Source organism: Dreissena polymorpha, chromosome 10 (assembly GCF_020536995.1).
Source record: "Dreissena polymorpha isolate Duluth1 chromosome 10, UMN_Dpol_1.0, whole genome shotgun sequence".
In the NCBI taxonomy this organism is placed as follows: domain Eukaryota; kingdom Metazoa; phylum Mollusca; class Bivalvia; order Myida; family Dreissenidae; genus Dreissena; species Dreissena polymorpha.
In genome coordinates, this window is record NC_068364.1 from 89,790,138 (window position 1) to 89,807,583 (window position 17,446).

At 37.5% G+C, this 17,446-nt stretch overlaps 2 protein-coding genes across 5 annotated transcripts in view; both read right to left on the minus strand.

Moving 5' to 3' along the window:
* Positions 1-488: 488 nt before the first annotated feature.
* LOC127848212 (uncharacterized) lies at positions 489-10,157 on the minus strand. Its single transcript, XM_052380532.1, has 9 exons — positions 9,949-10,157; positions 6,700-6,837; positions 6,407-6,538; positions 4,394-4,479; positions 3,837-4,063; positions 3,450-3,616; positions 2,779-2,929; positions 2,205-2,419; positions 489-1,851 (listed from the first exon to the last, which is right to left on the minus strand). The coding sequence occupies exons 1-9, from the start codon at positions 10,033-10,035 to the stop codon at positions 1,663-1,665; spliced, it is 1,392 nt and encodes a 463-aa protein (XP_052236492.1). The 5' UTR covers positions 10,036-10,157; the 3' UTR covers positions 489-1,662.
* A 4,178-nt stretch (positions 10,158-14,335) lies between these two features.
* LOC127848219 (uncharacterized) overlaps positions 14,336-17,446 on the minus strand; it is an 8,294-nt gene continuing 5,183 nt past the window's right edge. For all 4 annotated transcript variants that reach the window (XM_052380541.1, XM_052380544.1, XM_052380543.1 and 1 more), the window contains 5 exons: positions 17,189-17,415; positions 16,434-16,600; positions 15,996-16,146; positions 15,445-15,659; positions 14,336-15,265 (listed from right to left, as the gene is read on the minus strand). In XM_052380541.1, the coding sequence (XP_052236501.1) occupies positions 15,077-15,265; positions 15,445-15,659; positions 15,996-16,146; positions 16,434-16,600; positions 17,189-17,415 (949 nt within the window). In that variant the 3' untranslated portion in view covers positions 14,336-15,076. The remainder of the gene's footprint in view (positions 15,266-15,444; positions 15,660-15,995; positions 16,147-16,433; positions 16,601-17,188; positions 17,416-17,446) is intronic.

Genomic DNA, 17,446 nt, shown 5'->3' on the forward strand with positions numbered 1-17,446 from the left:
GCCGTTATGGCGGAATTGTCCGAGGAGTCCCGATTGGCGAAAGTGGGTCTTATTTCATATGCGCCCATCATATAAATATATAGCCCACTCAGTCTGCTCATCTCTCAGTCTGGTCAGGAGATACATATTGAGACCATAACATATTGAGTGATTTTATAGCGAACAGCATTGCCTCTGACCAGACTGCGCAAATGCACATGTTGAGTTTAAGAAACGCTGGTCGAAACGCATAAGATCCATTTTCGCATGACGCGGCTTTGAAAGTGTGATTTAAATGTGTCGAAAGAAAACTGCGTTTAAATCAAACATTAACATACGATATATTTCGATGGTGAAGAAATATACTCATAATAAGGCATGTGAAGACACATATGATTTGCACTCCCGTAGTATAGTTTTTATCTTCTTACACTAATGTGTGGTTTGACACTGACAACACACATTTCGTGCGGTGAATATGCAACTTATAAGGGAAAAAAACACAATAGTTAAACTTTTGTTTTCATTTTATTTATTTATTTAGAAAAGTAAATTGCAAACTTTATTTCAAAGTCAGCGTTTACGCCGACTACATTTTACAAAGATATTTCTTGTTCTATTTAGTCGTTTTCGGTTTTAGCGGTTTAAAGCATTTTTGAGGTTGTCTATAGTATACCTGTAGTAATTGGTGAACTCATGTCCAACGTTTTATAAATTGAGAACTGTGAATATAAACAAGCTTAACCTTCTACTATTGCGTTGTTAGCACCCGTAAATACAAAAGATCGCCGCTATTGAGAACAAAAGAACGTTTCCCAGATATCCCCGCTGTAGAAGCATGAACGAGGTTACGAAACAGATCATTCGTGTTATACAGTATTTCATTGTTTGTTATATTCGATTTTGGCGTTTATGAAGCATTTTTGTTGTTGTCTATCGTATCCCTGATGTTATTGTTCAACTCATGTTCAACGTTTTATAAAATTGAGAATATAAACAAGCGTAACCTTATACAATTGCGTTGTTTTCCCGAATCTATTAATAGCCTCAGATTAATAAGCGTAACCTTATACTATTGCGTTGTTATCACCCGTGCAATTGGACTCTCTCTTGTTTATCAGCAGCCGCATCTATTAATAGCATCAGATTATGAATGGGCTGAGCAAAATTACTACGTCATGAAGACGCAGCAGAAAGTGGACTTTTAATATTTATTCATAAACTATCTCTTCCGCGACATGTATAATACAATCATTGTTTATCGATTCTTTTCTATATAAGCTCCGTTCGAAACTATTACATTTAATACGATATTCATATAATGTTTCCATTTGTGAATGAATATAGTTCGAGAACTCAAACCTGTTGCATAAATTATACAACTCTTTCTCGCGCGGATGTGGCAGGTAGTAGGCTCTCCGTAGATAAGCCGAACCGACTTGAAATTTTGAGTAACAACATTATCTGGTCGCTACGCGACCAACTAAAAAAAATTATGATATGGCATGTTTGACATCATAATCACCACACTTAAACCTTATATAACAACGACATACAAACATTCGATACTACTAAACAGATAATGAGAAGTGTTCATGTACGTTCATGATTACCAATTGTTTTTTTTTTAAATAAGCAAACAATTTACAAAACAATCGATAGGTCAACGGTAAGAAAATAACGTTAATGTTCCTCGCCAAAAGCCGAGTCGATGTCCGCCTCTATAGAGCATATCAGAGCCGTCTGCCTCGCTGTTCTGTCGGCATTAGACATGTGATCGATAGGCGATGACAGGAAGTTGTACAAGTGCATGATTTCAGTGTCACTTTCCTGGACGTAGTCGCTGCATATCTTGCCAAAGAACTGCCAGTCCTGTGATAATAATATGTCCACATTATCATGTAATAATCATATGATAACCTCCATATTTGTTCAAATAAAATAAACATTTTGGAACAAATAATTGGAATTGTCAGTAAATACGATACATTTAAGAAAGATAAATAGTGTCTAACAAATAAAAACGTACATAAAGGTTTTGAATGTTTCGTTTTCTTATTTGTTAAATTAAATTAAACATCATGAAAAATATTAGTTTTCGATTGTCACTGCATCAGATACAAATAAATACGATACATATTGTCTAACACATAAACACGCCATAAAGGGTTTTCAGGTTCAGTTTTCATATTGCTATTTTCAAAGAACATGACAACAAGAAATACCTTTTCGGCCCTACTGATGGAATTCTTGAACCGTTGTGAGTATCTCTCGTCTTCAATTTTCTTCAAGTAAACTTCCCCGGACCTTACATCCTCTTTCAAGTACTTAAGTGTAGCAGCCATGTTCTCCCAGAACTGAATGATCCTCGTGAACTGACGGTCCACGTCCCCGAGATGTAGCGAGGCCTCCCTGAGACTTTCGACATTTCCAAGACCAGCTGAAATAATGAGATTATACTATTACGTAGCTGTTTACTAACTTTTTATGTTACCATACTAATAACACTTAAACATGCAAAAAATGAATTACCAGCCAATACCTTTGCAATATGTTTACATAATTTTAATGTCCGGGTAAACATTTGTTCAAAACATATTTTGAGAGCATACTGTCATAACAGCCCTTCGAGTTAGGCGATAAATCCCAATCTCTTGACCGACTTACCTTTTGTATTGTTCTCAACGATGAAAAGTTTACTTAATAAGAAACGTACACTAAATCAGCTCGGGAAAGTTTTCTAAAAATAAATAAAAGTACATAAATTACGTTACTTGTAAATACAGCAACCCCTTATACCATGATGCATGCTGAGTTCTTTCATTTTTGCCAGACGCTGATGCGCTTCTTTCCTTTGCGCATGCATACGTTCTACGACACCTCGGCGTTCTTGCTGTGCCCTGTGCACGTTGTCTTCTGCCGCTTGGTATCCCTTCATTAGCTCTTTGTACTTTAAATATAAACAAAACACTTTCTGGAAAAAAATATTTCACTCATTTTTAGATGGCACACCATTTTTGAGGTCATCAGCGTTCGCAGACGCCCAAACGTTAAGAAAATCACCAAATTAGTATATTACAATTATGTGAAACTTAACATTTGCACACATGGTTTTACGTGTTTTACTAAGGCCACGTTCAGCCAAACAAAGTTTGCAATAGATATTGACATGTGTTTCATTGTCTTATATTCGAATCATAAGTTAGAATAGAGTGAATGCAGTAGATAGACACAATGCACGCACCATCGGTTGATATTTCTATGAACTGCAGTACAAACTTTTAAACGTTTTACAAAGAACAACGAAGTCTTGTTCAAGCGTTAGCCGTCATTGCTGTCCTAAAATTTTTAATTGTAGTGTCACTTCGGATCCGCGTGTATTCAGCCTGAATACCTTAACTACTCCTGTATTCATATTTAAAACACATCAACATTCATTTATTTTAAATGACACAGAATATATGACTTACCCTGTCTTTCTTCTTGTCTCCTTTAAACATGCTAGTGAAAAAGTTTACTGCCTTCCCGACAACCTCTAACACGACTCCGAAGCCACCGCCCATTGCAGCGCTTGGGCGAATGCTGTCGCCCAGAAAATTTGTGTCGTCATCCACTGACATATCGCGACCTGCACCCTCTGACAGTGTACGACAAATTAACACAAATGTACGGCGTATAGAAATCGATAAAAATATATATAACACAAGACAGATTGGTTAACACTTTTAAACAGTCTGAGCTAATAAATGTTCGGACATTTTTTTAAAATTATAAAAATTTCGTCATCTGTAAAACGCATCAATAACTCAAACTCCATATCATGCTCATTTTACTGCACATTATATTGCACTTCCTACCTGCAACTTGAAACATTCGATCTCTCTGTCCTTTCAAGGTTTCTAAGTCTTCTTCCATCCTTTTCTTTTCTTCTTCAAGTTCTTTCTGAGCCAGTGATGCAGCCCTGGCCATCTGTTCTTGTCGTTCCATTTCTAGCTTGAGCCGCTCGCTTTCTTTGACGACATGTTTGTTTCTGTCATTAACGGATGCCATATTCCTTTGAACCTCTGTTTGGAGAGTAAGGTAGCTGCAAATATACACACTTATGTTAATGAACCCCCACTATTTTAGTAATTATCACTGCTATCAATATGCTCACTTTAATGTTGATGTTATATGAAGCGTTGAATAGCGGCCATTTCTATAATTAAGCATCGATATTTATTTTCATTGGTTTAAGCATGTTGTTTCCTTCCAAGGGACAAAATAACATCCAGTGCGGTCCAGTGTCCGCTTTTCTCTTAATTTCATTGACAGTCCAGAAGAATAATTTCAAATACTTTAAACTAATGATAAATAAGCCCCAACTATCTTGCGTTAATCGCTTTTTCAGTTTTTCTCTGTCAGAGATGCATACCTCGACCTCGTGTCTTCTGATTCCTTCTTCATGGACTCAGCATTTTGGATAATCTGACCAAAGGCGTCAATAATGATATCTCGATCCTGAAAAAGAAAACAAGTTCCTCAGAGTCTATAGTTATATCATCATCATCATCATCATCATCATCATCATCATCATCATCATCATAGATCCTCTGATGACCTCTATCTAGCGATCCCTGAAGCACAGTCTTTCACAGTGAGTCGTACCTGGTGACGTGTTTAAACCAAGCCAGCTATCGTCTTTTAACTAGCGTCAAAAGGGATTCTTGAGAGCCAACCAATGCAGCTGTCGCGGTTCTGACGTACTCGTTGGTCTTGTGATAAATGTAGGAGATGCTGAGCAGTCTTCAGAAACACTTATGCTCATAGGCATGAATCCTTCGGCCTGTGACCCTGTAACGCGTTCAGATCTCGCAGCCATAGAGTAGGATGAAGACTACGAGGGACTTTTAGAGCCTGCGAGTGGGTAAGCTGATAAAGATGCTTTTCAACAGCTTGCTCAGTCTGCCATCGCTGCGGTTACCATGGCAATTCTTAGTCGTTTCTCAGCGGATGACTCTGCAGTTGAAGGTCTGTACAACTGTGCTTCACCCTGCTCAGAATCCAGCCTGTCTTCTGCCAGCTTCACCTCGGGCTTATGGTTCCTTCGGTCGGGGATGATATATAGAATGACCTTGTGGAGCGCACTATGCGTTTTAGGGTTATGGTGCGGTAGTTCTTGCACAACCAAAAATTGCCTGTTTCGGTAGCAGAATAACTAGAGACTTGTCCTACGCTTTGGGTCACTTCTCCTCCCAGATATTCTGGCAAAGTGCAAGCATTATCTCTTCTCCTTTCTTAAACAGCTCAGAATGGACATTGTCCAACCCGGAGATTTATTTTCTGTCAGACTGCGCACTGCCTCACCCGCCACATCAATTATTATCTTCAGACTTTCATTATCCGCTTCTGTTTTAGAATTGTACTAAATGAGACTGGCGTCGGGTCGATGGGGGTAGTTATAAAAGTCGCAGCTGTATTCAGTCCACCTGTTCAGAAATGCGACATTCTCGGTCTGGATGTTCCCGTCAGCGTCTTATATAACACTACATTTGGGCTTACTGGTTTTCGCAAAGGGTCTTAAGGGTACTGTAGGCTGCCTTACTGCTGCCTGTGGTTACTGTTGGTCAATGCTGTTACATTACTCCTAAATCCACACCTTTTTGGTTTCTTTCATCTTCGTCCTCCTTGTTGATCTTCTGGTTCTGTGACCTAGAGTCCTAGCTGGAGTACTTCTCCCTGCTTTTGTCTCATAGGTCCATGATCACGCTCGTCACCAATGGCTTGTTCTTAAACATATTTCTTCCGCGGACTTCTTTGTCTGACGACAGCAGGACTTCCTTGGTGTGGTTTGTGATGATGTCGATTTAATTGTTGAGGATGTTCAAGACTTCAATCTTATCATCCATCTGTGTTTGAAATGCCTCTGCTATCGCAGTTAATTTTTTCACTTAAAATAAAATTTGTGGTTCATGGTGATGAGTTTGTTCTTTAACTTCAGCTTGATGATCTGCAACAGTACACATTCTTGTGTTTTGATTGTTGATGCTGAACTTGAACCGTTGAGGTGCCAGAAAGAAATCGATCAGAATGTGTACTTGCCCGTTTTGCTGTTCTGGGCGGTTCTTTGTGGGTGATGCGTATTAACCAGAGTGAGTTGGTGGCTTGTGGCGAACTCAAGAAGTGAGATAGTTATTTATATGTGACTTTATGTGGGCAAATAATGAGTTCTGAAAATATGCATCCATTATATTGTATACTATATTGCGCAGTTACGCAAGGAAATTGGTTGAATCGTGCTAGCAATAAATAGTTTTATTTCTTAATGTAAATTTATACGATGTAAATTAAACACTTACTTTACGATAAACATAAACTGCAAAAGAAAACTACAAAAGCAACGAATTATATGATTTCATCAAACATGCAAACCATTTGTATAACATGCCTGTAAATCTACGGCGTCCAAAATCATCGGAATCATGGTCTTGATTATGTGACCAGCAGTCACTGTGAACTTTTTCATCAAGCCCGACGTCAGCAGGTGCTGTGACCGCGCCGCATGTGCCGTCATCCGAACCTGTCAGTCAAAAATTATAAACATGTGGAAGATTTAATCAGAATAAGACGTAAACGGATAAAACATACCGTGATACGTAGAAATATTGCAATTTTCCAAAGAATCATGAAAACGTTGTTGTTGTTTGTTTCGCTTTTGTGAACAAAATTGATGATGAGAACCTCTCTGGCGACATCAGGGTGATCCGCCAGGTTCAGATAGGCCAGCTCCAGATAGTTGGCCACCTCGCGTTGTGCATGATACAGCTCTATGGCCGCTATCGTCTGTACCATCGCCTGCTTCTCGAGAGTATTGGAAGCCTATGTAGTATAATAACACGAATAATAATAGCAATGAGAAGAAGAAGAAGTAGACTGAGAAGAAACCGAAAAATGAAAATAAAAATAATAATAATAATACTGTTCTGAGCAAGATTCATGATGATTGGATAAAAACATTTACCTCTAAAGGGTAACAACATTTCAATACAGCTGTAAAAGAAAATACATCCCCCAGGCGGACACGTTTTTAACGAACCTGAACCATTTTAGAACTCGGGCGAGAACAATTGTTCTGAGAAACTTTGTCTAAGATTGCATCAAAAATGTCTCTTCAAGACTTTAAACAAGGTTCCACTTTAGCCATTAATGGAAAACTGCCCCGATACGTGGCGACTTGTTTTATAACAGACCGATATCGTTTTCAAACTTAGCCGAAATATTATTAAAACACATCAAAGTCGCCCAAGTTTCATGAAGTTTTGATTTTTTTTAATGTATTTTCTATAGTGTTTACAACATTTTTAATTGGCATAATGAAAAAGTGTTTAACGTCATGTGCTCCAGATTCAAACTCGGTCAAAATCTCATAAAGACAAATGTTCTAACCAAGTTGTACGAAGATTGAACAATAACTGTCACCTCTATAGTAACCATGTGAACATTGACGACACACGATAACGACGCGTGGCGCAAGACTTACGACAAACGACGGACTAAAGGGAGATCACAAAAGCTAACCATGAGTAGGTTGTGCTCAGATGAGCTAACTATAATAATAATTATAATTATAATGATAGTTATAATAATAATAATTTTAGAATCGTATTGGTAATACAAACATGCAAAATACAATGGAATATAGAGCGGAAACAAAAGAGCGTTGACCTTTGGAATTGACTTGTGAACTTAACCGGCAAATCGACAATCAGGGGATGTACACAGCGTTGCATCGTCTATGTGTAATATGTTATGTAGCGGAAACGAAAATATTTGGATTTGACCTTAAATCGTGACATTGACCTTCGGTTGATGAGCGTTGTAAATTACACCACTTGCATTTGTATCTGGTCATAGGGAATATTAATATGAAAATACAATAATACTTATATTCGTATAGTCGTTTAGACACTTTAAATCTGAAAACTCCTTGACATTTGACTTGACTTTCATATTTATAATCCGCAAATTACACTTAAGACCGTCATGGCCAATGGTAGTCATGAATAGCAACAATCTTGATATATTTACATTGAATTGCGACCTTGACCTTTGCCCAACCATGTAAAACGAACTTGCGTTAAACTCCTTCCATTGTTTACGAAGTAGTGAAATGAATATGAACATGCTTTTGCTTTGAACTTGAATTGTGACATATCTTTTAATCGAAAAGCTGGGGAGGATTACGATAGAATACGTCTGAATAAGGGCGAATTAAAATCAGCAGTCGTTTCTTAGCGGACACACATACTTTATTACCCTTTCCGTGACATTTGACGAGAAACAAAATCCTCCATATCGGCCTGAAAGCGGATGGATACACGAATATCCAATAAAACGGACATAACAACCAAGTCAACCATTTTTTTCCTGAGATATAGTTTGATTAAGTTACCTTGATTATGGTTTCTTACACAAGATGCATAATCATTCATGGTAATACAATTTCCCCCCTTATTACCGATAAATGACCCCATACTTTAAATATGTACGTATGAAAACCTCATTTACTCGAACCCATCGTTACTTTAGTACTGTGTCATGCTGAAACGTTAATAATCACATATAGATGCAATTTGAAAGTGTGCAAAATTGTCATTAAATATATAGCCAAGTTAGCAAGTACTTTTCTTTTTTTATTCTATACGGATACATCCATTTCGACAAACGCGATTATTTGTAAGTTTTAAAGCGCAAAGAAAGACGGATTTGTACCTTGTTACCACAAGATATATTGTAATTGGCATAGATACAATTAAATCTATAGCCTAGTTAGCAATTAAAGGGGCCTTTTCACAGATTTTGGCATTTTTTAACTTATTCATTAAATGCTTTATATCGATAAATGTAAACATTGGATCGTAAAAGCTCTAGTAAAAAATCATGAATAAAATTAAAAAAAGGAAAAGAACATTGCCCGGACCAGGTTTCGAACCTGTGACCCCTGGAGACCTGCCAGAGTCCTGAAGTAAAAACGCTTAAGCTTACTGAGCTATTCCGCCGAGTACACAGGCTGAACGTATTTTATACCTTATATAAGCAATCTTCGTAGTTTCACAAAATTTAACGACAAAAACAGAACTCTCCAAATTATTCAATCGTTTCGCGTTGCAACGCTTTATAATTTTTAGGTTTTAAAATCGTTAAAAGATGCATATAATGGCTCTATTAGACCATGGTAAATGTTCAGTATTACTGTTTCCTCACAAATATCATAACTAAAACGAAAATTTGCGAATCTGAAACAACTTTTTTCAATTTTGTCAATTTACCAAAGCGTGAAAAGATCCCTTTAATGTATTATTTTGTTAAATTTTAAAACAGAAATTAGGATTTCTATACGGTTTACGTCCATTTCGACAAACGCGATTATTTTTAAGTTTTAAAGCGCAAAAAAGACGGATATCTACCTTTTAAGCTCCAGATATATTCTAATTGCCATAGATAAAATTAAATTTATAGCCTAGTTAGCAAGTAATTTATTATTTTTCAAACGGTACCGCTTTTAAAACCGAAAGTAGGATTTCTAGACGTATACGTCCTTTTCGACAAACGCGATTATTTTTAAGTTTTAAAGCGCAAAAAAGACGGAATTCTACCTTCTCACCACCAGATATATTCTAATTGGCATAGATAAAATATGTTTCTTTAATATTTATACTTAAATTTACTTTCATTTCAAGGTATGTGGCTTTAAGAGTTGCCACAGTAGTACACACGCTTATTCAGCAATCCATAAATGAAGCTAGATCTTCCCTTTACATAATGCTATATTAACACCGCTGTCAAAAACATAATTTCATCATTGATACCTTTACAGAAACTATGCCCTCCTGAAACATATATATTATTACGACAATGTACAGTACCTGTATTTGAATCACCATTTACTAAAATTGCAACACAATAATAAAAAATCAAGAGCCATCTTACCGTCGGCGTTGCGTCGCTAGCCATTCCGGATTTCAGAACTGCAAATAAAATTCGTACAGTCAGAAATGTAGAAAGAATATCGAACATCCCGGCTGCCTTTGTCGAGCGATTCGCGGTGTTATATATTACGTGCAGTCTGCGCGCTTTCTGCAGTTGGGCAATACTTTCGATTTCGGTGAAATTAACTTACTTTTAGTTTCGATTTGCATGCGTCGAGTCTATAAATGAACAGTCGCTTACACGATTCGCGTGCATCAGGTTTTATTTTATCGTTAAAGGACCATTCTTACTATGATGACGTTGGAGCCCCGGTGCGTGATCCGAGATCTACCGGGATGAACCGGGGCTCCACCGGGATGAACCGGGGCTCCACCGGGGACGACCGGGATAAACCGGGGACGACCGGGAACAACCGGGGCTCCACCGTGAAAGTATTAAAATGTTAAATACATCAGGGATGACCCGGGAGCCACCGGGAAGGACCGGCAACGACCGGTGCGGCACCGGGAAAAACCGGCAGGGCACCGGGAAAAACCGGGACGGCACCGTAGCTCCACCGGGGCCCATACAGACCCCGGCAGAGCTACGGCAACTCCCTGGTTGTCGCCGGTGGTATCCCGGTGGAGCCCCGTTGCATGATCCGGGATCTACTGGGATGAACCGGGGCTCCACCGGGATGAACCGGGGCTCCACCGGGGACGACCGGGATAAACCGTGGACGACCGGGGACAACCGGGGCTCCACCGGGAAAGTATTAAAATGTTTAATACCCTAGGGATGAACCGGGAGTCACAGGGAAGGACCGGTAACGACCGGCGCGGAGGCTGCCGGCTTTCACCGGGGCTCCACCTGGGCATTACCGGCGACAACCGTGGCTCTGCCGGGGCTTCACCGGGATAAACCGTAGCTTGTCCGGGGTTGACCGGGACTCTGCCGGGTTGTTGACCGGCTTCAACCGGTGCGGCACCGGGAAATGGTGCGACCTCGTTAAAAAATGTCTACGCATTAGCCCGGTTCTCGCCGGCGTTAGCAAACCGGGATGGACCGGGGCTCTACCGGCAATAGTGAGACTTGGGCTTAATAAGCCTTTTCTAGAATTTAAAATATTTATTAAAGGAACATATTATAATATCACTTAAACCCGAAGAAGTAGTACTAGTTATAATACTATTAAGTGGAGTAGTAGTCACAGAAGTAGTACTAAAAGTAGTTGATGTTATTGTCGTTGTTGTTGTAGAAGTAGTATTAATAATAGTAGAAGGAACAGCAACAGCTACAAAACCTACTAGGTGGAGTACAAGTAGCAAACGTAGTACTAGTAGTTGTTGTTGTTATTGTCGTTGTTCTTGTAGAAGTATTAGTAGTAATAGAGAAAGGAGGAGCAGCAGCAACAAAAACAACAACAGTATTCACCGCAGCATCATATACTCCGTAAATTTACTTGCCAGTCGTGTGTCATTCTAATCCGCATTAAATATATAATCTCAATTTTGTTTGTTACTAGTATTTACTGAAGTCTGACCCACTTGAAGAGGTGCATTCGGTATGTAAAGCTAATTCAACGGCGGTAAATATCCATTACCAATAAGTGCTGTATATTAAAAAGTTTTCAGTATGCATAAGAAAACCAGTTTTCACACAAATCGAGTTGTTCAGGTTGACATTGAAGCTACGAAAGCTTTGTTAACAAGCATTTTATCTAGATCCACCTTTTGAATTTTAAGGTAATTTCATACACATCACTTTATAATATAAAAAAAATATGGTCGAAAATGTACGAGTTAAAAATATTGGTGTGACTTCACCGTCGGTGAATGTTTTTCCTATTGTTCCTTTTTTATACTGTATCGTTGTATCAGTTTTATCATATGGTTTTATTTTTGAATAAATTAGATCCTTTATAACCTCTGTTAGAATGTTCACTTGCTAATCTGTAGCAAAATAATTGCTATGTTATTTATGATCCGCAATGTCCTATCTATGCGTTTACAAAACAAATATTATAAGTTTAAAATGGTAAAAAAAACATGCTGAGTTTATAGGTTACTAATGTTCCATGAAATACCATTTATTTTAGAAAGTTATTGACACAAAGGATACAACTTCCCTGTATTTGCACGTTCATACAATTGTATGGTTTAAGGAAGAAGATTATGAAAATAAACACAAACACCTGATTCAGTTCGATTGCAATAAATAACAGTGTTATATATAGGAGTCTAATCGCCATATAACAGATAAACAACAAACATATCTCCCTAAAATTTATTAGGAAACCCAAATAGGCAATTGTATGAATTAAATAATATTTGGGTGTAACCAATATTTAAATGGAATGTGTTTTCCTCTTGTTTTCTTACGTAGTGTTGCTCGGGTTAAATATGTTGTGCAGGCTACGTGGTTTCTGCAGTTGGAAAATATGTTTAGCTTCGGTTTTATAAACCTATTTTTGGTTTCTGCACTTGGAAACTACTGTAATTTTGTTTAAATTAGTTCCGTTTTGCAATCATCGGTTAGAAAAATAAATTACCAGTAGCGTGTCGGCGAATTATACTATATTTAGATTATATTTTCTGTGGTTGTGGTGGTGGTGGTAGTGGTGCAAGTAGTAGTAGAAGTAGTAGAAGAAGAAGTAGCAGTCGTAGTAGCAGTAGAAGTAGTAGTAGTAGTACGAGTAGCAGTAGTAGTATAAGTAGTAGTAGTAATAGTAGTAGTAGTAGTAGTAGTAGTAGTAGTAGTAGTAGTAGTAGTAGTAGTAGTAGTAGTAGTAGTAGTAGTAGTAGTAGTAGTAGTAGTAGTAGTAGTAGTAGTAGTAGTAGTAGTAGTAGTAGTAGTAGTAGTAGTGTAGTGGTAGTGGTAGTGGTAGTGGTAGTGGTAGTGGTAGTGGTAGTGGTAGTGGTAGTAGTAGTAGTAGTAGTAGTAGTAGTAGTAGTAGTAGTAGTAGTAGTAGTAGTAGTAGTAGTAGTAGTAGTAGTAGTAGTAGTAGTAGTATGCCAATATTGCATGCTTTAAACCGGCGGTATGTATAACATTAAGATGTTCGCACTTGGATTATAAAGCGTATTCGTTTCATATGTATGTATCTTACTCCACGGCGATAAATCCCATGACTAATAAGTGTTATAAATAAATATAAGTAAATGGGCGAGTCTAGTGATAGCGAGTAGAGTGATCGCCAGCGAACCATATAAAAATGATATGCATACCTGGCTGCTGTTGTCTATATATATCAAACATGTAAGCCGCTTGCTATGTAGAACGCGCTGAAATCTAAATATAAGCATGGGTTATTTGGATAAAATAACGGAAAGACATTTGTAAAAAAAAAATATGTCAAATGGATTTTATTTCATTTGTCTGGACAACATTTGATTGATTTTAAAAGTTAACGTTTTTTTGTTGAGTATTTGTTGAGTTTACATTGTCAGACTAAAACAACCTACCAATATAAATGTGTTATCATAGTAAATCAATAGGAAACATGCACTGTTTCTATTAATATCAAACTAGTTGTATGTTAATGATGTGAATATGTATAATTGGAAATTTTATTCACAAAGCCATTTGTTTATTCATATGTGACGTAATTCAAATATACAACATATACTTAAATACAACGGGGTACTTGTTTATTTTAGTATAAATACAAAGTTAATATGTTATATTGCTTCAAACTAGTGTCAATCTTGGTAATTAAACCAGTTTAACCTGCTTGTTTTCACTTCAACAGATTAAGTTCTATACCGTTTTTTTGTATTACCGCTGAACAGATGCCTGACTTGACTCGCTTATTATGCTCACAAAATCAGTAATCTCATTAAACGCTGTGTTCAGATAAACATTTTATTTAAATGAACGCACAGTTTTCACGATACAACACTTGCCTTTATAATTAATTTAGTTATGGTCAATGATGGTCTACAATAGACAAAAGCTCTCGATAAAATCCTGATCTAACCTCAGCGTCCCTATATGGTAGTTGATGTCTACCATTACAGCATATCGTTTTATCGTTTTGTCAATTTCATTTATGGCTTTAGTTTTTATACAACTCTGAGATTGATAATACCAACTGTTCAACATAGTTTCAACCAAGAAAAACCGGATGCGGCATTCGCCTTCTCAATTTATACGGTAATCACAAACACATTTTCTCATAAGTGGTCAATCAAACGAATTGTGTTGGCCAGTTAGGTCGTCTGAAAATAAACCAGATGAATCCCGGCCCATTACCAACTCTACATGTTCCGGCTTACCGACCAAAACACAAAAGCCCTTACGCCACTTTTGTTGTTATTGCATTTGGTCTCAACACAAACGTTTTGTGCCTAATGTGTTAAATTGCGCTCTTTCCTTCTTAACCTTAACACAATATGGGAAAATCACAACAAGATACATGTTTTATTGAGAAATACACATGTTATATACATAAAGTACATATATGATAAAACACGAATACAAACATTTTTTAAAGAAAAAAGCATCAATGTTATGGATTTTAATTAATAACCTTTAGGTATTTAAAAAGAATACATTGTAAAAATACACGTACAAATATGGAATACTGTTTCCGAACTGATATCAGTCATGTAACACCGATAAAACGTTATAACTTTCCTAAATTCATAAATTCATACTAATACGGTGATTAATCGAGATCAGTGACAGAGGAAAACAAACGCTTGTGAAAATAGTCACTGTCATTTATAAATATTGAGTGATACAGCCTGTCGGAAAACATGAAAACAATATTAAAAGGTAATTAGACATCAAAATACAAAAAAAAAGAAAATATCAAAAATAATATTGATCATAATGAGAAACTGTATGTACAATATATATCAATTGTTAAAAATAAGCAAAAAAGATTACATTAAACATCTATAGGTTGAATTACAAACGTTAACCCATTTATGCCTAGCGTCTAGAAAAAAGGCATTGGCAAACAGCGTAGACCCTGATGAGACGCCGCATGAAGCGGCGTCTCATCAGGGTCTGCGCTATTTGCCGAAAGGAATTACTGTAAGAAATATTCTAAATATAGAAATAAATATACTAGACATCCCTAATTTTCGAAATAAATTGATCCGATTTAAAAGGATGGAAGAGTCCACTAGGCATAAATGGGTTAATTGTCCTCCCCATAAGCCGAGTCGATGTCCGCTTCTATGGAAGATATTAGAGCCTTCTTCCTCGTTGTTCTGTCTGATTTAGACATATGGTCGATGGGCGAGGACAGGAAGTTGTAGAGTGCCCTGAGTTCCGTATCACTTTCCTGGACGTAGTCGCTGCATATCTTGCCAAAGAACTGCCAGTCCTGTGACCATAATATATCTATATTACCATATAATAGTTATTCAATAACCTGCAGACTTTTGTAAAATAAATAAAAACACTACTAAAAATTATTCATCTTTTGTCAGTAAACATTCATACAGGTGTATAAGGTTTCGTATCCATGTTGTATCTTTCAGAGAACATGACAAAATGAAATACCTTTTCGGCCCTACTGATAGACTTCTTGAACCGTTCAGCGTATTTTTCGTTTTCAATTTTCTTCAGGTAAACTTCCCCCGCCCTGACATCTTCTTTCAGGTACTTGAGAATAGCAGCCATGTTCTCCCAAAACTGAATGATTCTCGTAAACTGGCGGTCCACGTCCCCGAGATGGAGCGAAGCTTCGCGGAGACTTTCGACGTTTCCTAGACCAGCTAGAAATAAGAAGTTGCATAATCAAGACGACGTGCAATTAAACCATTATGTGCGGTTGATACAAAGAAAAACACATGTTCAAATTTACCGAACGTCGATGTGATTTTACCTCTATATTCAAAGATTTCATTTTCAAAAATAGTATGTTGACTTCAATACGACTTCCTCGTATTTTTCGCTTTCTCTTTATCAACTTAAACGTTTACTAGGTATATTTAGCTATAATTTGATAAATTTGGCGCCTAAACACGTCTAAAATATTGTTTACAGTAATACAAAAAACTGATTTAAATAACCAATAAAATCAACAACTGCTCACGCCATTGCTTACGTACATTGTTGTATACTGAGTTCCTTCATTTTGGCGAGACGTTGGTGCGCTTCTTTCCTTTGCTCGTTCACACGCTCTACGACATCTCTCCTTTCTTTTTGTGCTCGATGTACGTTTTCTTCTGCGGCTTGGTATCCCTTCATGAGCTCCTTGTACTTCAATAAAGAACAAATGAATAAACTTTGCAAACAATTAATAACATTAGTATTTTTATTCCTCCGCGTCCATTTTAAACACAACTTATTTTTGTTTAGGAACGCATTCTTAAATGTATTATCAGGTAGCAATAATTTGTGTTATTTCATGTGTATATCTTTTTTTTAATTGTTAATTTTTCTTCATTCTTTCCTCTATGATTTTTGCAGTACTTCTGATTAATTCCTTAAACATTGCCCATGTAGTGATTGTATTTTCTTTTAAAAGCGAAATATATAATAAGTACTCTGTCTTTCTTCTTGTCTCCTTTGAACATGCTCGTAAAAAAGTTGACGGCTTTCCCAACAAATTCTAACGCGATGCCGACACCTCCGCCCATGATGGCGCTTGGGCGAATGCCGGCGTCAAGAAATGTTGTGTCGTCCTCCACAGACATATCGCGACCTGCACCTTCTGAAAGTGTTCATAATCATGTTATTCTTTAATTCTGGAGTAAGAGGTTTAGTTATCCCGTTTAAATGGTTTGAACCCCAAGTACTTACGTGGTTACACATTAAAATCCAGAGGGCGACAATGCGATAGTGCGATTTACAATGGCGACAATGCGATAGTACGATGGTGACAATACGATAGTTCGATGACGACTAAGCGACAGTAGACAATACGATGGCGACAGTGCGATAGTACGATGGAGACAATGCTGTACTCATATCGCACTGTCGCCATCGTATTGTCGCACTGTCGTCATCGAATTATCGCACTATCGTATTGTCGCCATCGTACTATCGCACTGACGCCATCGTATTGTCGCACTGTCGTCATCGTATTATCGCATTGTTTCCATCGTACTATCGCGTTATCGTACTGTCGTCAGCGTATTATCGCATTGTCGCCATCGTACTATCGCACTGTCGCCATCGTATTGTCGCACTGTCGTCATCTTACTATCGCATTGTCGCCATCGTACTATCGCACTATCGCATTGTCGCCCTCTGAATTTTTTGTGTAACCACTTTTGCCCTTACGGTATCCCGTACCTACCTGCATTTTTAAACATCTGATCCCTCTGTCCTTTCAATAATGCTAAGTCATCTTGCATCCTTTTTTTTTCTTCTTCAAGTTCTTTCTGAGCCAGAGCGGCAGCCTTAGCCATCTGTTTTTCTCGTTCCATTTGTACTTTCAGCCGCTCAGATTCTTTTATTACATGTTTGTTTTTGTCATTAACGAATGCCATATTCTTCTGTATCTCCGTTTGGAGCTTAAGGTAGCTGCACACAAACAAACGAGCCCTTGATAAAC

Bases quoted from the DNA above. Each gene is read 5' to 3' on its own strand.
- LOC127848212 (XM_052380532.1), bottom strand. From the start codon at position 10,035: ATGTTCGATATTCTTTCTACATTTCTGACTGTACGAATTTTATTTGCA. The intron at 4,480-6,406 runs GCATGTTATACA...TTTCTTTTTCAG, and splicing joins TGGACGCCGTAGATTTACAG to GATCGAGATATCATTATTGA. The intron at 2,420-2,778 runs GTATAAGGGGTT...TCATTATTTCAG, and splicing joins AGAACTCAGCATGCATCATG to CTGGTCTTGGAAATGTCGAA.